Below are 20,721 nucleotides of genomic sequence, written 5' to 3'. Positions count from 1 at the left end.
CGAGTTCCTGTCCAGACAGAGCTTGCCAAATGGCTCAGTCAGACAGCTCTGTGCACCCCTGAAATCACAACTTTACATCTGCACAACTAATCAGCTCCAACAGCATCGGCGTCACACGTCTTCCAAGAACAGGGCAAAGGGAAAGTATAAAAAAAAAAGGTAGACGGCACAGGAAGTCGTCGGGACAGCTGTCTGCAGTCAGAACCATTAGATGCAGCTGAAGCTACAAAGAACCCACTGCAATGCTTTGCTTCCCGTCTAAAGCTCGATAACTTCCAAGAGGGCCACTCGATAGCCTGAATTTTGACTGAGGAATGTAGAAAAGTGTCGGTAACACGAGTCCTAAATAGGTAGACTTGCATTCCTGGATTTAAAGCATCGCCACAGGTGGTAGAAAAGGGGGTTATCTCACTTATTAAACACACCACAAGGGGCTGCTAGAGCACATATTTACATTACAAAACATTTACAGTCAGACATCCATCAAAAATGCTTTCAAAGGAAAGCCCCTTTCATTCCACGAGACTGTGTAAACCACAAGTCAAGAGTTATTGATAAAACAGAGGAAGACGCATCATTCTAGGCTTTAAATGAGGCCAAACAAAGAAATAAAACTACATAGAAAATGCTTTGCCGCTTGAAGCACTTAAAAAGAGTCTGTTTCCCGTTTTGTTGATTTAACACTTTTGCTAACATCTGTAATTTACTTACAGGCAGCATCAGGACAGTACCAGGGGGTCCCGGCAGACCATCAGCACCAGGAAGACCAGCACGACCAGGAGGACCCTTAGTCAGACAATAATTCACATAAGTACACATATATATATATATACACAATGCACACAGAAACATATTTGTTTGACGCATAAGAATGAACAATTACCCTCTCTCCAGAATCTCCAGGGCTGCCTGGTGAGCCAGAGGCACCTGGGGGTCCGGGTAGACCCTGTTGAAAGCAGAAGATCTCATTTGACTCCCATACATACATAAGTGAACAGTCATATTTTCTCCTCTAAAGGTTTTTCCGCCTTTATCTTGCAAAGTGGTCACACATGGGAGAAAGGAATGCATGAGGCAATATGGGAGAGCTTGCTGAGCTGTAAATCCTTTGTGGGGCACTCTTTATTTGTTTACAGCTCCATGCTTAAATGGCTGGTCTCTGTGGGACTCCATCTGCAGGGTGTCAAGAGCAACTGTGTCTAAAAAAATCTTCCTAGATAAATAATTAAGTTTACCAACATCTGGGAAAGTCCCTTTCTCTTTGGGGGAAGAGTTTTGGCCACTCCCTTTGCATTAGAAATCAAGCAGCCAGGGATTTCCGAACACTTGAATTTTCTTATACGATTAACAGAGTGAACAAATGGCTGACATCAGTGGTCATCAGCTTTTATGTGTGGACAGAGATTAAAAAGAAAATGCCCACCGATTGAAAGGGAAAGAGGAGATTGAGAGGGAGAAGCTTGGATTGACATCATTTCTGACAGATTGACTTACTGTCGGTCCTTCAGGCCCAGGCGGACCCTCCACCAGCATTCCCTGAGACAGACAAACATGGGAAACAAATAAAAAATAAAAAGCATTAGTCCCCAAAACTTTCTCATGGCCTCATTCATAAGTGCACTCTCTCTTTCACACACACATCCATCCTATCTATTAATACACAGCTTCAGTTGAAGGAGTACACGAGTGCATGTCCCGACACAGCTGCCGATCAACTTTTCTCAGTCTTTTCTCACTAAATGGACATTCCTGCTTGTCATTTCATTTCAGATTAATGCACAGTGTGCAGGGGAATGAATGAGTGCACAGATGCCCCCCAGGTGCTCTCCTAACCCGGACAAGCTTAGGGAAGCACACGTCTAATTTTAAAAGGTGCTATACAGTATGTCCGTCCGTCCATTTTTCTACCGCTTTATCCTCCACATGAGAGTCATGTGCCGGAGAGACGTATAATGATCCTCATATGTCATTAGAGATTGAGGAAACATGTTACAATGAAATACTGGCTTCACTGTAGCAATGGTGCAGCTTGTCCGTCAATCCATCCATCTTCTACCACTTTATCCTCCACATGATGAGGGTTGCAGGGTTACACTTTCATTTGCTGTGTTTAAGTGTTTATGTTCTTGTTTTGTTCTGTTGTGCGCGACCAAAAATGTAGCTTGTAACAGCTGTTTAGTCTTGGGAAACTAAAAAAAAAAAAACCTCACTACCCCTCTCAGAAATGTCTCGACCAGAGGCGAAGAAAGATAGGGAGGATACTTTACTCCTGGTCAGCGAAGCAACAAACTTCAGCCAAGGTTAACCTAGTCTCTCTGTCACATAAATATTGTTGGCAAATATCTAACATCCAGTAAATAACATTTTCAGTCTGGTATTTCAGTTGCCTTGTCGCCGTTTTCACAGTGTAACACAAGGTATAAGTGGTAACCACGCCTCTGTAGTGTTTTCACTCGGGACTGCAGTAAGAGTTTTAAACGCTAAAGGTCACTGTTGTACATATTTTACATGTATATATCGCTTTGAAGTAACACGGTATGTAATTAGTTCTGACTGGCAGATGAGATCGGCACAACACCAGGCAGTGTCTGTGCTTTAAAATACACTTTAATGGACTTACTGGAGTGTATTTCTACCATATACACTCGCTTTAGTGAAAAACAGCCGGCCACCTCAGCTTGGCAAGGACTTAAAAAACACATGGTTGCAGCTCTGCGGCGACAGAGATATTGCTTTGTTTGTTTGCTCTTGTGGTGACACTCTGGCTTCCTGCTTCATTGTGAGGACAGACACCCACATATTATCCAAACTCATTTAAAAAACGTGATCTCAGCCTTTTTCTTTCTTTTCTTTTTTTTCAATCTACCACTCACGCTGTGCCCTCAGACTCTTATTTTTTATAAAAATGAACCCCAGCTCATCAAGTTCCTGGGTTATGCCTACATTTTGCCAGCTGCGTATCTTGTGTGTTTACAAGAGACTGCATTCAAACCAGTTGATAATGTATTGTACAATACACACACACACACACACACACACACACAAGTAAATGGACATTGAGGGAAATGGGAATAGAGTGAACACATGCACTGCTTCCTGCTCTCACACATAAACATGCAGACACTCACTCACACAGGCGTGTATACTCAGTGGAGCTCAGTGACAGTTGTTTGCAGTGGAACAGCTGTAGCTCTATAGGAAATATAAATTTCTCATGAGGAGTCATCCTCATGTCGACAATGTTACCTCTGGATCTGAACCGGAGGTGGATGTTCTCCACCTGTGTGTATTTAAACAAATCCTAAGGTTTGTGCGACAGAGAAAATCCATTCTTCCTCGCTTTTGTTCTGCTTGTATCTGCCTCCCTCCACCTCCCCATGTTTACACACTACCCACGCTCTGTTTACAGATTATTTACACTCCCTGCAAGGCCCCTTTTGAAATGTTTATGCTGACGTGCTGATGGCAGACCTTGCCCGTGGATACTATGGGGAAAGTTCTTGTGGGCCCTTAAGAGTGTGCTGGGTCTTGGGGTTGTCATTGAAAATCGAGGAGTGGATATACTGTGTATTTGAGACGGAGATCACACATTATGCATCTGCAGTTACAAACATACGCCCATGCATATGCAGTCATCTGTTGCCTAAATACTTAGTTTAAATAGTGGCTACTCACAGGCTCAATAACAGCAGGTTCTCCCTTCTGTCCCTTCTCACCACGAGCTCCGTCGACCTACATGCCAAACACAAAAATAATCAGTTCCTCCTCCCCCTAATCACCACTATCATCATGCTATATTTTAAGATCATGGCCAGTGTGTCCTTCCAGTATATCGCACCTGTCCGTAATACTCGTCAGTCTCAGCAGGCAGAGGTTTGCGTTCGTAGTCAGCATAGTCATCATAGATGTCTAAATCCTCTAAGTCTGTGATGTGCTCCTCTGTGAACCCATCCAGATCAGTGTAGTCACCCTCGGCCCCGGTGCCCAGGCCTGTTCCGGTGGCGATGGAGCCCCCAGCGCCGCGTGACCCACCTCCAGTATTGGAAGAGCCTCCCACGGAAACGGAGCTTCCTCCAGCAGACCCGCCGCCAATGGTGACGGTAGTGCTGCTGCTGCTGCTCCCACCTCCTCCACCACTGACATGAACTGTGCTGCTGCTGCTGCTTCCACCGCCACCACCAATGTGCACTGTGCCGCCACTGCTGCCTCCACCACCACTGATGTGTAATGTGCTGCTGCTTCCACCTCCACCTAGGTCAAGTGTGCTGCTGCTGCTGCTGCTGCTGCTGCCACCTCCACCAATGTGAACGGTACTGCTGCTGCTGCTGCCGCCGCCGCCGCCGCCACCTACACCGATGTGAACTGTGCTGCTGCTGCCGCCACCTCCGCCAGTGGTGTAATGGCTATCTGAATAATCGTATCCATCGTAGTCATCATAGGTCGGTCCCACCTATAACAACACAGACCTAGTTACACAGCAACACCAAGTTACAGAATACGATGTATACGAAATATTACGTTTAAAACCCTGAGCCAACTGTTTTTATAATAATTATCAGTTAGAAATGCACTTATTTCTGTGGAAATAAATAGGTTACATCTTTCTTCCGGAAGCTGCAGCAACGAAAATGTTCCCCGAGATTCTTTTATTGCAGTGTTTCCCAACCCTGAACACTGCCCTGCATGTTTTAGATGTTGCACTCCTCCAACACACCTGATTCAAATGGTCAGCTCGTCACCAAGCTCTGCAGAAGCCTGATAATGAGCTGTTCATCTGAATCAGGTGTGTTGGACCAGGGTCCTCAGGGAACACTGCTTTATTGTATGAATTTTGAAATTGTGGGGCCTTAATTTATGTATCTGACATGAGTGGAGGTAGTTTTTGTATAGAGCGATAACAAAGAACACAATTAGATTTTTGTTGGCAACACACCATTTACCAATTATCTTATCTAGGTCATGTAAAAAAAAAAAGAAGAAGAAGAGATTAAGTACAGAAGTGTACTTGATGTATACTTTGTCAACTTACTGATGTTTCATTGATGGTGATTCTTGAAGCTCCTGCTCCTACTCCCGAGTTGATGACCTTTTCAACCACAGTCCCTGTACCGAGGTCAACCGTCCCTCCTCCTCCCAAATCCAGTTCACCCCCGGTGCCAATGCTGGTGATGGTGACACGGCGGGTGTTGTCGTCTTCAGGTGCCGTTGTGGACTCGTCGTAGTAGGACCCGTAGTTGCCATAATTGTCGTAGTTTTCATAAGGAGTGACCTCCTCCTCCTCGTATGCGCCATCGCCATCCGTGTTACTAGAGGAACTTGACGAGGAGCTACTGGATGAGCCAGAGGATGAGCGAGTGGATGAGCCAGAGGATGAGCCTGTGGAGACGGAGGTCAAGATTTTTCCACCAGCACTGCCTCTCACAACCTCCTCAACTTTGGTCACTACGCGGTCTCCGTCGGTGTCTGATCCCTGTATGACAGAATGTAAGATTGTAAGATTGCACTTTGGTTATTGTATAAAATCCATCGAGTGCCAACCATGTGTAAATACCGTGTCTTGTTTGTCAGTTGTGTCATAATCGCCAGTTGAGTCATAAGGCTTGCCATCCACGTCGCCGTAGTAAGGGTATTCATAATAGTAGTTGTCCTCGACCTTGTCCTAAAGAAGACACATTGCACAGGGACTGAGACAGCGTGACGTAGAGAGTGTTCAAACCAAAATCACTATCAATTATTAAAAATAGGATTTTTCAATATGATGCTGCTGCCGACGGCCTGATGAATGTGCGGCAGGCAGCCCATCGATCAGCAGCAGCACAGGAATGCCTTTAACTTGCTGAAACCATGCACTGTATCTCCCTGTTGTAACATGTTATGTCTGAATGACAAATTACTTTCCACAGCTTTAAAAAAAAAAGAGAGAAATCTGTCACCCTACTTCTAGTCAAGTTTCTGTACACCTCTTAGGCAGAATGACAGGCCCCAGCATAAAGAAAAAGGTCACGGCGAAGAGCTTGCTGTCCATCTTGTAACACTTTTTTGTCACGCCTTAAATTAGCATGCACATGGTGTATTGGTATTCAATGTGGAAAGCAGCACAGTGGAGTGTTGCAGGCTTAGGCAGGTACCACATAATTCCTGAACGTTATTAACTAAATGCATAGCCTGATAATGCTGCGCTTCACAGTCAGCCCTTTTCTTCTGGCAGAGAGCACATGTCTATTCAGCACAGAATACAAGATCTGATCTGAGTGTGAGAGACAATTATAGACTAAGGGAAATAAACGAGAGAGGATGATGAATAAAACCACAAAAAGTACATTTAGTAAAATGCAGCCTGAGGCTTTCAGTGGTGCACAGTAGGTAGGAAACATTATCATAGTACAATGTTTTCAAATTGGTCAATATCAGTAATGATCACAATTAATGTAATGTGATTTGAATCCACAGCAGGTCTTTTCTGACACCAGGGATCTCTCAAGTTAGTTAGATTATATACGAAAACAAAAGACAACACACTGGCTAACTAGTCGTACCGAATATATGATAGCATACAAATGTGGTTGCACACTTGATATGTGATTTACAGTTAACGCAAGTTACGCAGCTAGCCCTCTGTAGTACACAGTTAACTAATAGGAGAGTATGTAGAGTTGAGTGTATGTTGCCTGTTCTGATGCCCATTAAATTCATTCATAGTTCTGTCTTCATGGTCAAAGCGGATAATCTCATTACACGACATTAGTCTTGTCATTTCTGGATATTTTGCAAAACTTAATTTCACCACAGACACTGCCTTTTTTTAAAAAAACATCCAAAGGTATTGTATGCACCGCCATGAGAGAAACATGTTGCCTTTTTGAGGGGTTTGGATTTGCACTTAATTATGTCTCTTATTTACTCTTATTTAATTTTTGCCAGGGTCCCTGGCAAAAATAAAGGATTAAGACTGGGGTTTTTCTTTGTCCTTCTTGAACATTGAAGAAACCAGTTAATTGTGGTTGGAATGTCTTAATGAGCAGAAAAGAACAAATTCCTTGTCAAAGAAAGAAATTCATAGTCATTATACGTGTTATATCTCAGTGTGCAATCTGAAGACATTATTACAGAGGTTGAGAAAGGTTGTGTTACTTACAACGTTATCTGTGTTGGGGTCCTGGTTCTGGGGCTGATCGGGCATTGGCACTTCACAATCAGGGCTGTAGTGCTCACAGTAGTCATAGGCAGCACGATGGTCTGCTACAATCATTAGTTGCTGGATGTCTCCCTGGAATCCAAAAAAAAAAAGAAAAAAGAAAAACAGGAAGTCATGAGACTCACTGGGCACAGTTACAAGTCATGCATATAAACAAACAAGCAAACGACCACTAGTGACAGACATGGCAGATCTCGCCAGTGGGAGGGGGGTGAAAGTGAAGCAAAAACAAAAGATGAGGGAGAACATCTGCATGCAGCTTTATCACATCCAGAACAGCACTGAAACTAGGTCACACCAGGGGAAGCTGAGGGTGACTAAACGATGAAGAACTCTGTCCGAGGTCCAACAAGTGTCGTTTCACCACCAGAGTGTGAGACACGCACAAAAAAAGTTCACAGCGAACACTGTTGAATTACGACAGAACATGGAACAGCTGACTTAATGTGGCTTACACAAATAAAAACACAACTCCAAGCTCTCTCACTCTCTCTTTCCCTCTGATTTTTGCTCACTCACGCGCACACACACACACGCCCACACCCAGTACATCTTCAACAAGATGAATGACTTTAAACGGAACACATATGACCCAAAGCCTGAATAGGACATGAGTGATTCTACCCTTGAGCTAATTGTGTTAGATGAACAGATAAACTTAGCTTGTGCGACATGGAGAACATGAGCAGACCTGCAGTTAAAGATAGCTGACCTGAGTCACTGACGTAAAGGTGTGTGTGTGCACAGTGAGCCAAGGTGCAGGCTAGGCAAAACGGTAGCAGAGGTGATGGATTTAAAGAAAGGGACAGAAAGAAAAGGGAGAGGAATGGAAATTCATGAGAATGACAGAAGAGCAGGGGGAGAACAAGGGAGGGAAAGAAACGGCTCAGAAGGCTCCCCGGGCTACATAGGGAGCTGGGTGTGGGTGCTTGCCACATGTTTCTGAGCAAAATGTGCATGGCACCGAAACGCTGCATCGTACTGTATCTATGCAAACATGTCCTAATCACACTTCCAAATCCGGTGATGTCATCCCCCATCAGTCAAACACAGGGTCAACTGGGCGAAAGGAAATATATGCATGAGATCCACAAAGCCACGCAACTCTGGGAACAGAGCATGCAGTGTTTTTGATTATATCCACTTGCCAAAAGTCTGAAATCGCTCAACATGTCCTTCCAGCTGAAATTCTCCAAGGATAACTTTAGCTTTTTTTTTTGACAAACAGAAATGGATTGCATTTGTGGTGTAACCAGTGACAGTTCAACGAGGAGCTCCGATCCCAATGCTACGCTCAAACAAACCACACACAACTCTGTATTTGGCGCCCTTTAATAACCATTACAAGGCACCTCACAAGATGATGTTTCCTACACTGTCCTTGGCTTTTGCTATCGGTGGGGTTTATGGGGGGATGCGGTAAAACAAATCCCAGTGCTTCCTGTGAGACAGAAGGCCTGGAGTAGTCATTACACAACTCGGCTATGAACTCTGAGCTCCCAGAAAATATTCAAATGTCAAAAGACACAGACTTGGTATCAGTTTGACAGGTGGGTCCCCCTCATCCTGGCAGGACGGTGGGTCACAGCTGCACTGAGAGGGGATGATGGTTATTCACTGTTCTAAAAGGAATTCACATGAAATAAGAAGTGCAACAAAACAAGCCTTGCTGTCTGGAAACCGTTTTCCTATTCACATGTCATTCTTTTGCTTTACTTTTTTTCTTTCCACACTCCCAGAGTAGCCACAGGAATGACGGTGTGGATCCTGACCATGAGTCAGTGAGCTCCTAATTTCACCAAGACAAAACAATTCATCATACACATAAGAACAAATGGGAACAACTCAAAGAAGTGTGACATGTGCACAGAGGCATGCCCAGAAAGAAAAGTCTTATGATATATGGGTCATATTTAGGCAGAAAGAGCAGATGGCTTTGGCTAAAGGTGTAGGAGAAAACAGATGAGCATAAGTTGGATTGGATTGGGAACCTGAGATGTGTTGCAAAAATTCATCAGTCAGTTCCAGCCGCCTGAAGTTTTATTCTGTGTTAAAAAGGTCTCGGCAGTAAAAAGTGAAGCCAAGCACTGAGCAATGCACAACAACCAAATGCAGATGGGTATTCAAAGATAATTTAGGGGGAAAAAAAATCACTTTAATAGGCATTCTAGCAACTTAAAAATGCACTTTTTGGTTAACAAATGGTGAGAGAAAAAAGTTTTCCATTTAATATGGTTCAAGTTTAACATAGGATTCTAAATCTCTCATGTTGTCACTTAAAAACAACTGTTTATTGCCTCTTTAAGCCCCTCCTGTCAATAGCAATGTGCACCCTAAATTTATTTTCCAACAGCAATGCCCAAAAAAAAATTCTGCATCAAAAAAAGATGTTTTCCCTCATGATTTCATTTCTCTCCTCCATCTTCACAAATAAATCCATTCCGTGCGCAGTCACACGGCGCATTAGTTCCCACAGGAGCGTCACACCTTCACAGTAAAGCTTTGTCAAAGTCTTGACTCACCGTGACAACCACAAAAACCCATTTCTGATTTCCTGTCTGTCACTGCACTTCGCCAGCCCGACTGTTGTGCCAAATGTTATAGAAGCCGAAGGGGAACTGTAAATATTCCTACACTGCACTCCAGCTGTAAGCTGATGCCAAATTTCTCATTTAGTATTCTGGCAGGAGAATAGTTTGATGGTGGGGAAACCACACTAGTGAGCCACACGGTGAATGCAGCATCAAGGATTCAGCCAATGACGGGTTAACCCCAACACTTAAAAGCAAAAAAAAACCCGAAAAGGCAACAGAAGCTGATATACAACACAAAATACACTATATGATCAATATACAGCACCATGTGGAGAAAGAAAAAGCACCACCAATCCCACACCCAAACAGAGCAGACCAAAAAGTGCAGCATTACAGAACTGCATCCAAACCCTGAGGAGAGCATTAAAAAAAAAAGCAATCAGCTCTTATACTTCAGAAGATACGGTGACTTTTTTTTCACAGTGGAGCATCATGTGGTACAACACAGTGGTACTTAAGGCAGAATTTTCAGACAATAACAGGCCTGCTGCTGTCAGCATCTCCCTGAACTCTGCTGAAATATGACTCCGCTACTGGCCAATTCTCTCCTTATGTAGAAGTGTGGCTGCCAGCAAAGGAAGACCTCACTTCACATAATTCACGGTAAAGAAACCATAGAAGGCACGGGAGGGGGCAAAAAAATGCATCTTATAACAAGAATACAGACGCAGAAATCTACAGATTTCATTGTTGACTCTCACCCTGTTTGGCTCCTGCACTGTAAACTCTGCTGGATGTTCTGTTTGTGTCCAAGTGGGGGCAGGAGAGTGCTCCTCTGAGCACAAGTTCAAACATCTGTCTCCATCTAAACCTCACCCACAATCATGAAGGGTGGACTGAGTTCATTGTTCTCTGATTAAAAAGATATGATGCATGGGACTGAACGCAGTATAGCTGTATTTTCAAAACTCATCACAACATTATGCTTGGTGTGTTACTGCTGTGCAAAATGAAATACACACATGCTGTGCACTCTCTTCTTTTCCTCTTCTTTTTGTTCTCTTCCACACATATTTAAGTAAAATAAATCCAACAAAAGCTTTGTTTGATTGCACCTTTTTTTAGGATTTGGGTAGCACAGGATTAAACAAACATGACAAATACTTTTTTTTGTTCCCTAAATCCCCGGAAACAGCTGATAGTGGCTGTGTTTACTTTTTACAACTCAGCACAATACAAAGACGGCAGCTTAAAAAGATCAAGTGGAGTTTTTCTTCATTTAAGTTGTCAGCAGAGGAGAATGGGTAGGAGGGCCCCACTGCAGGGCAGGATAAGATACTGGGAGGTCCGAGCTCTGGCTGTATTTTAATGTGAACTACTCTCACAGCGTGTTTACACAGTCACCCATGAGCACCGAGCCAGGTCTTGGTCCCACTGCCAGCCCACACCGGCAACACTCGCAGTTGCAGTGCCTGGGCGTTTTCCAGCCTGACCACAGAAACCAAACAACACACTGCAGAGGTCAGCGCACTGCACAGCGGCCATAAATCAGCGCGGACACGCACACAGAAGTGCTCATGGGCACACAAACAGAATAGACGTAGCATTGTCCAGTTACATACGAGCAGTGATGTTGCGCGGGGCACGCATAAACATGTCACCAGAGGAATTACACTCAACAGATATGTAATTACATTTACCACACATCAAGTACTTTTTCACCCACTTGCACTTTCCCACCGCCAGACCGTTGCAGAATCCAACGGCTGCCAAGAGCAACAAACCTGTCTGCCACCCCACTTATCCACTACGCGACAACCTCACCTCTTTAACTCGACCCCATCTCTAGGTCTTCTCCCCCCGAGTGCCTATCACACTCCCCACTGTATAAGATTTTAATCCCACACCTATGGGAACTCAGAGCAGCCATATTTCCATTTCCCATTCTTTCTAGGTAGTGGAAACCAGAGCAGCTCGTAGTTTCTGAGTGTTTGGCTTGGCCATTTGCTGAGGTGCTGAGGGCAACACTTCAGGGCTTGCTGACACAGTAAAGGAGTAACGGAGGGAATAGAGGGGCGAAAGACAAACATCTGACATGAGTTAGGGAAATTCTCTTAATTATCCATGGTGGAAACTCCATCCTTCTTGAGGCTACTGAAGACGACGTCCCATTCCAGGAACTGAAATGTATGGAGGCAGTGTGCTTTGACAGTGAAGCGTGACCAATACCTCGGACAAGATGATGCACAAATACAAGGCCATAGTGCAGGATTTTAGATTATATACTTTGGATACAACACATTTGGTGACTTATATAGACTCTTGAGATCTAACGGCCATTGAGAAATGACATTATGGCCATTATTCCACTGCGAATGACACAGTTTTACGTTTGCCACACTCTCACTCCACTTGTAACAGCACATAATCAGTGACGCTTCAGTGCGGTATGCGCCTGGATACATCTGGATCACTGCATATCTCCAGATCCAGACAGATTGCAGTTGCACAAATCATTGTCAAATGCATCACTTCTCCACTGACTTCTCCAGCTTATCTGTGGGAAAACACCAGCTTGTCTTAAAAGTCGTACAGTCAAACGCTGCAGCAAAATAAGGAGAAAGAGCTGGATGTTTGATTCTGACAGTGAAGTGTATACTTTAACCTTTTCAAGGTTGCTTGCCATATGTATTTCAATGTCTGGTCTGCGTGGTCATGAGTAGTGTTTTAGTGGATTCAAGGACCAATGGCCTAAGTAAGTAGGGTATTTCTGCTTACAGGGCAATTTCTGACAAATGTGTGCTAACATAGCAGAGGCCCAGTCAAAGCCTGAACCTCCAAAACCTCAGAAACTACACCAAAATAAACAGATTCTGGAAAATCTGCATCCATTTTGTCAACTGTTAGGATGGTAAATCAGGGGAATGTCTTTACCGTAGATGGCCAAAACACATGAACAATAAATAAGGGGGGAGGCTGAGGGACTGGCAGGAAGAGCTAAAGTTTGTGTAAAACTCATCATGCAATCACAATATTAACAAGCATCAAGCTCATGTGTTCAGTGTTTTTACTACTTTTTCCTGGCTGCGGCTGCAGCCTCTTGCTTCATCCAAGCTCCTCTTAAATGCCTCGCAACCCTTTGCCCCTCTTCCTCTTATCATACTGCTTTTACTCCCTCGCTCATTCCATTTTCTAATCCTCCAGTTTATCTAACCTCCCACTTCTTCTCATGAATCCCATAAAGCTTTCTTAAATCTTCTCTCATATATATGTATGTATGTATTATCCTTCCTCACACATGCACATGCACAACCCACATCTATCACGGTCTATCAGCAGCAACCAAGGAAACCTCTGGATGATGTCACGTGGCATGCGTGCTGTTCCAAGAATGACATCAGAGGGAAGAGAGCTCCTCATTCTTTCCAGAGGATGACCTAAAGTTTTTGCCTCCCTTACTTCAACCTACTGCGCCACCCCCACCCCCCCCACCCCCATCCTGAACATCTTGTTTTTCTCGACACCAAAACCTCCTGCTGATCCACTCCACACCAACTCTTCTAAAACACAACATTTGTACAGTATGTAGATATGACTAGATAAGGACTACATTGTGTGTTTGCTCACATTATCACTACATGACAATGTGGTTTTTTTGCTCCTCTTTAGCTGAGATAATAGAGGTCCAGACAAGAACCGCTGTGTTTCCATGGCTCCAGCTTGGCCTCTTCAATTCACTCGGGGTCCCCTGCGAATTACCTAGCTCTGAGTGAGGCCAAGTTGTGCATTTGTGCCGTTCGTGTTCCCTCTGACAAATCGCAGCCATTTATTTCAGTGCTACTTGGAACTCAGGGATTGGGCACTGAATTATCTCCAGGGGTTTGTTTTTTTTTTCCTTTTGGCACACTCACTGGGAGGCAACCGTGAATAGAGAAATCAGGAGACATATTCTGCATTTGTCTCTAAGACCAAGCCACACACAAAATACACTCATGCTGCAGTGCAACACTGGAAGAAGCCAAGTGACTCTTAAAAGATCCCGTGTGTAAGAATGAGTGACATCTAGTGGTGAGACTGCAGAGTGTTACAAGCAAAGGACTCGCTCACCCCTATCTAGCCCAGCGCTGTCAGGGAACTACACAGACTTTCACATATAAGAGAGGATGTCATTCTTTCAAGTTTCTACTTCAAAACACCCACTCTAGCTTGTTTGCCCATTGGTTGCTGCAGAACATGGCGACACAAGAGGACGACCCTTGCCAAAAGTACTTTTATGAGGCTTATTCTTAAGCTACAAAACCCAAAGGATTATAGATAAAGCAAACATACCTGGGTGGTATATTCAAATGAACCCTCTGCATTGCAGTTATTGTGAAGGGACAGATGAGCAGTGGCGGTTACCAGATAAAATACCTGTCTTGTCACATAATCACCACTAAACTACATCTAAAATCATTGGTGGCACATGCCACGGATCTCTTTTGTAAACCACTAAGAAAGAAAAACAAAACAAGTATGGTACTTAGAGGGCAGATGCCTCTCGCTGTGACCATACAAACCATGTCAGAAACCAAACCACAAACCAAACCACCTCAGCTTACAGCAAGTTTACTTCTCTTTTCACTGTATGCTGTATGTAAAGAAAAGGTCCAGGCTGAGAAACTCACAGATAAAACACAGCATTCAAGGATTAAATGAAACAACACTTTATGCTAGAAAAATCTTAGTCAAAAAAAAAGTCTCTCTTGAATTTAATTGATGGTACAAATCAGGTTTCTTTCTTTCCTGTCTAGCTTTAGTTCCTGACTGGAAATTGCAGCCTCCTGAGTCAACTGAACTAAGTGGCCTACTGGTGAAATCAAATGTGTTGTTCTTTTTTTTGTGTGTATGTGTGTGTGTGTGTGTGTGTGTGTGTTCATGCTCACCACCTCTTGGTGGTAACTGACTCTGGCAAAAGTCAACACGGGATCAGACTAAACTACAGAGGGGGAGACGGGAGTAAGGGGAGGAGAGTAGAGAAAAGGAGTGCAGGCTGAGTATAATTTGGAAACTATGTGGCATATTTTCCATTTTCTACGCGCAGTGGAGCCTGTCCTGTCTCCCGACTGGCAGACTCACAGCAGGGGGGCTTTAAACTTTTCTCGCAAAAATATCCGTCTGCTCCCACAGTAACTGTTGGCTCTGATGGGTCAACAAGATTTAAATCACTCCTCCATCACCTCACCCTCATGACGAGCACGCTATGAGCGACAATAAAATGAGAACGAACCAGAAACGGTGGAGGAATTTGGCACCCATGATTATGTGTAGGGGAATGATTAAGCAAACTCACGCCACAAACATCTGTATGTATGTCTTCTTAAATTATTTGATCATCCAACACTGCTCCAGTCTTCAATGCAAGGTTGTGATTAACAGTTATGAGTTTCTCCCCTATAGCTTGGCAGATCAACTTTCGGGGATTGAAGTGGGGGGAGTGATGTCATATTTCTTTCTTTATGTCTGCTCTCACTGAGCAGCAGAGAGGTGAAAGGTCAGCTGGCTCAGCATCAGTCACATCAGTCAGCCTCTGTTACTAATTATTATTGAGGGCCTCAGCCTCACAGACTAATCCCCCTTTAAACAAGCACAACTCTGACAGGACAAAGACAACACTATGCCTTGTGCCTCTCTGTGAGCATTCTGTGTGTGTGTTGTTATACAGGCAGCATCCAAATTAATCTTGTTCTTTCAACTGGGTGAAATCAAAAAGTATATTACATTAGGATGCATGTCAGGTGAGAATGAACCAGAGAACGCTTCCTGTCATATTTATCTTTCATCTCCTTCCACATAGCCTTTAAACAAATACAACGGAAAAGAAAGGCAGAGGGAAAAGCCCTTATTCTAAGAAAATCTGCTTCTTAAAAAGCTCTGTAAACAGAAATGTCACCAACCATTCATGCAGGGATCCCAGACACCACAAATAGAAATATAACGGTTTTACTAATAGGTTTTAGCCACAACGAGGCCAAACTTTAAAACAGCAACAACAGATGCCGAGTCGAGCAGCAAACAAATGCAGCGCAGATGGGAGAAAAAAGACCAGAACACCAGAAACATGAAGTTCTTTTTGTGGACGATGCGGAATATCTTGCACCTTAAATTAAATGTGATTTGTAATTTTGTGCGTGCGCACAAGTGGGAAACAGCATATGCGGTACAGTAAGAGGAGATAAAAATAAGAATTCACTTTTCCCACGTTGGTTCAAGATCAAGTTCACATAGAGGGGCATATGGACACAGCTGAATGGAAATACTGGTGAATATAGCTGACAGGAATGCCTCTCAGCAGGCTTTTAATGGTCCAGCAATTAAAAACACCAATAGAACAAAACCAAGAGTAAGAAATAGATCAAGAGTACAGTGCCTACCTCAAAGACTTCTTCATCAAGTATTCTAGTTCCAAATACTATAATTCCTTTGGTATCGATGATGGGGTTGGGGCTTCGGAGCAGCTTCTGGGTGGTCTTCTTTTTACAGTCCAGAATGAGGGTGATGGTCTGCTTGTGCACACTGATGGCCACTCGATGCCACCTAGAGAGGGAGGTGAGGTTAATTCACACACGTACTAGGTTACATGCTGCCCACTTAGCACACAGCTAACTTTTGTGTTTGGCTTCAAATTCAGCCCGTCCTTATTTCTTCTGGGGTGAAAGACTCTCATTTTAAATTCAACAACTTGATACACACACATACTCGGGGTGAGTGATTTAGGTAACATGTTTGACTGCGTGCACTTTCTCTGACATACAAAGTGATTTGATTTGCGATATAACCTTTTAAATAAGGCCTCAGTTCAATAATAATAATCCCTGTGTAATCCATTTAAGACAATATGGAGCATTAGCACATCAAATGAATAACTTCTATACTCTAATGCAATTAGATATGAATTGTTTCTAATAGTCATTAATGACTTTAATGTAAATTGTCATAGTATATAGATAAAAGGGACACAAAATATCAGTAATTTTCTATTTGTAAATGTTTGTAGATTTCAAAATAAGAGCTCCGACACAAACTCTGGTCATTAAATGCACAATATCACAGTTGAACCCCAGCACTGATCTCTTCATTAAAGCCTAACACACGCACATAGACTCTGATTAGAGGGGAAGTTACCAAAGCAACACATTCTGATACTCCATTATCAATCAGTATTTTAGGAAATAATATTATCATAAGAATAATACTACACAGGACGGTACACAAAAGAATAAACAAGGCAAAATTCAGGCCGGTACATTTGTTGGACTGACGAAAAGTCAGTGTTTATGCTCTAAGAATTAAATTTTTTCAAGTTCTTGGATGGTAGGAAGACTCGGAATGGTTCGACAACTTGCCGTCGGCTAAATGGGAACTGCCTTTACAAATAAAGAGGACATATCGCCACCTAGTGTAGCAGAGTAAGACACACGTCATTCAATAAACGGGGACACGTTTCATCGATGGTGAAACCTACTTTCCATCAGCTAGGTTGACTCCTCTGAACAGGGGGTAGTCCTCTGGGCTGGGTTTGCCTGTGCTGTCCTCGTAGAGGAACACTGGAGACCGTCCCACTTCCAGTCCGAGCTGCTGGATGCCCTGTTCGTTGTACACGGACAACAGGAAGGACTGGCTGCCCTTCTTTGGCTTCACTGTGGCCAAGATGGAAAAATCCTCTGGGAACACATCACCTGGCAGGAGGGAAGGTGGATTGGACAGAGAGCGAGACATGTTTTGGAGCAAAATAAGTCGTAGTAACAATCCATCATCGTGAGAGGAAAGAGAGGACAAGGAAAGAAACACCACTAAAATATTTGTGTTCAGGATGTCATGATATTTTTAGGAGACGGAGAGCTCTTTAGTGTCAAGAGGGAATAAAAAAAAGTTGTAATATTTTTACTGCTAATAGAAACAATGATAATTCAGACCAATGATAAAAGCCACAAAGAGGAAGTTAGACACAGAAGTTTCCAGCAGGATTAAAGAAGTATAATGACAAAAGCATGTGATCCGGAGAGACTTAGTTGAACGATCCTTCAAACCCTTCCTCTCCATTTCTCTCTTCAACCACAGCTGATCGATGTAACAGACACAGAGACGCTCCGGCACAGGGTTGGAAAAGTGGAAATCAAAGTCCAGTCTTTGTAAAGGGGAAATAATTAAAGACACATACTTGTGGAAATGTCAATACCATAAAAAGCATAAAAGTTGCAGGAACGGACGTGTTCTTCCGTCTGCATGGTTCCACTATGCAGCTTCAATTATTTCCTCCATTTGCTGAAGTGTGTGTGGCACATCTGCCAGACAGACTCCACTCGTGGGGTGTTCTCAGGACCCCAGTATGAGAACAGATCTTTCCAACTTTCCAAGTAGACTGTTGCTCGCTAATGTAGAGGTCACACTCCACTTGAGTCAAGCACAGCTTTCTGATCTTTTAGATTGTTTAAAAAAAACAGAGGCAATCTTGATTATATCCCAATCTCTATTCTTGGAAACCTGGATTATGTTTAACATAAGCAATAAGGACTCCGGTAGCTGTTTCTGGGCTTATGCAGAGCAGATTTCCAGACAGCCGGAAAAAGAAGAGCAGAGTTTGTGGCTACAGTGGTTTTGTAGCACCTCATGCAGAAACTAACCCCCTAACTCTGCTTTAGGGGTGGAAAATGCAAAAAAAACGAGGTGGCCAATCAGAAACTATGGGGGGAAAAAGACAAATCAAAGGGAATGTGGTGTGGAAACCTGAGGTTGGGAAGAGAAAGTGGAAAAGTCAAGAGGGGAAAAGAAAAACAGAAATTTGCCACTATTATCCATTTACTCATTCTTTTGCTTGTTGTCTTTCACTGAGTCAGCATCTGGTTGCCTGTTTGCCTTCCTGCCTTCGCTATCATCCCTTCATTAATGCCAGGCATCGAACCACATGCCGAGAGAACCACATGCCTTACGTCCTCAGGAATTTAGCTTGGCATCGTATGAAAAAGCATCGTTTTCATGGACAGATGCTCCAGGGGGAGACAGTGGAAGGCGGAGAACGGCAGAGATGCAACATAAGAAAGCGAGAGATGAGACAGAATATCCTTCCGATGGATGGCGGACACACGATAACTGTAGCAGGAAGAATGTGAAAAGGCCTTTCATGGAAGAAAAGTGGGAAGGATCGTCGAGCAAAAACCAGATGAGCGAGCATTTGTCACTACGTCCGGTTGAACGTGAGCCATGTCTGGTGCAAAGAAAAGGACTCAGTTTTGGCTCAAAAACGGCTGTTTGCATGGGGTTCAAGGGTCAGCTGAGGGGCAACAGGGACTCCATGCCACATAGGAAGAAGAAAGAGTGGAGGGGGAGCATTTATTAAGCAGTTGGTGTCACTGCTGATAAAATATGTCATACAATCATTAATGTCAGTGTGCAACTAATGATTATAACTTGGGATGGGAAATGCACAATCCAATACAATCCAAAAATCCTATATGTGCACATACAAATAAAACATGTAAATAAAAATCAGCAAAAGCCCTTTAGCTGGGTCATGTTTGGGCTTTTTATTTCTACTTTTTGGGAAAACAATATTTGTTACACAGTTGTAGAATGATGAATTTGAAATGACTCGGCACAAAATGTGTTATTAACAGCTCCATAGTTCATAGACGGTCTAAAATGACTGTATCGGACTAATATCGGTGGATACTCGAGTTTGGTATCGGACACAAAGGGAGTGGTATGGTCCTGTCCCTAATTATAACTGATAACTAGCCAAAGCATGACAGCATCACTGCTGAAAAGATTCTGGGGGAAAAACACTGAATTTTAACCCAAATTAATCTCTCTGACGTGTTTGTGGTGTTAAGGTTTCTCATTTGTGGATTCATATTCATCACTGCCACCACAAGGACAACAGAGATGCCATGAGAGAAACTCTACAATAACACAGAGAAAAGAAGATATATATACTGTATGTATATATATATATATGCATATATTTATATATGTGTGTATATATCTATATATGTATATATATATACATATGTGTATATATATATGTATATATATATGTATATATATATATATATATATATATATATATATGAAAAAACGAGGAAAAAGTGAAAGACTTAATGCGTGCACTCCTCACTCTCTCCTCAGGACCTTATTACATTGCGACAGAGGAGGGTCATTCAGAAAAGCTCGGGTTTCTCTGGAATGTGTCTCTCAGGCTGCTACTTAGGCCACCAGATGAGAGATAACTCATTCTTCATTTAGTGTATGTGTGTGTGTGTCTGGACTGAAAAGGCTGGTAGTTTACACTGGCAGCAACTCTATCAGCATCAGACTGAAGAGGTCTGGGAAAGTCAGAGACTCAAGCCCAAACATCTCGACCAGTCAAATAGACACACTCCATCATTTTTATTTTACTTCAGACGAAAACATCAATATATATACTTTGACAGAAAAAAAGTCTTATAAGTTCAAGAAGACAGAGAGAATGGTTTGCCACCCACTCTTAATGTCCACACGTGTATTTGACGTACACCTCGGTTACTCTTTTCTAGAAAGTGTCAAAGAACACCTTGAAAGTCGGCGAGAAAGAGAGGGAGGGGCGGTTTCCCAGGCTACGATCTGTCAGTGTGCATGCAAGCAGCTAAATGGGGTAGAAAGGTTTGTGTTGTGCAACTGGTCATTCAGTCATCACTGTGTCCAAATCCCTCCGTCTGTATAAGACGAGAAACAACATTCCAGCGGAATTGCACATTGCTGCGGCGAAAGTGTACCTGCCAGTGCAAAAGCAACAGAAACATGGACAAAGGATGTAGAGGAAGATGGATGTGCACTGCATGTAGGAGGGTGACCCAGAGTGCAACAGGCTCTGATGGAGCAGACATGCCAAAATAAAATCTCATGTCATTTGACAGTCTAGAGAATAAGTATGATTTTGGTCCAAAAGGAGCAGGAAAGTTACACTTCTGCTTGTAC

The 20,721-nt window shown here is 43.2% G+C and overlaps 1 protein-coding gene across 2 annotated transcripts in view; it reads right to left on the bottom strand.

Annotated features, from left to right (window-relative positions):
- Positions 1 to 20,721, bottom strand: part of col5a1 (procollagen, type V, alpha 1) — a 77,300-nt gene that overhangs the window by 36,832 nt on the left and 19,747 nt on the right. For both annotated transcript variants that reach the window (XM_044053607.1, XM_044053608.1), the window contains exons 3-12: positions 17,234 to 17,447; positions 16,143 to 16,305; positions 7,136 to 7,267; positions 5,552 to 5,659; positions 5,030 to 5,470; positions 3,839 to 4,450; positions 3,676 to 3,732; positions 1,495 to 1,536; positions 884 to 946; positions 712 to 786 (exon numbers count right to left, since the gene is read on the bottom strand). In XM_044053607.1, the coding sequence (XP_043909542.1) occupies positions 712 to 786; positions 884 to 946; positions 1,495 to 1,536; positions 3,676 to 3,732; positions 3,839 to 4,450; positions 5,030 to 5,470; positions 5,552 to 5,659; positions 7,136 to 7,267; positions 16,143 to 16,305; positions 17,234 to 17,447 (1,907 nt within the window). The remainder of the gene's footprint in view (positions 1 to 711; positions 787 to 883; positions 947 to 1,494; positions 1,537 to 3,675; positions 3,733 to 3,838; positions 4,451 to 5,029; positions 5,471 to 5,551; positions 5,660 to 7,135; positions 7,268 to 16,142; positions 16,306 to 17,233; positions 17,448 to 20,721) is intronic.

The sequence above is a fragment of the Solea senegalensis genome, linkage group LG21 (genome assembly GCF_019176455.1).
Source record: "Solea senegalensis isolate Sse05_10M linkage group LG21, IFAPA_SoseM_1, whole genome shotgun sequence".
Lineage (NCBI taxonomy): Eukaryota > Metazoa > Chordata > Actinopteri > Pleuronectiformes > Soleidae > Solea > Solea senegalensis.
This window is presented reverse-complemented; position numbering and strand designations above follow the sequence as displayed.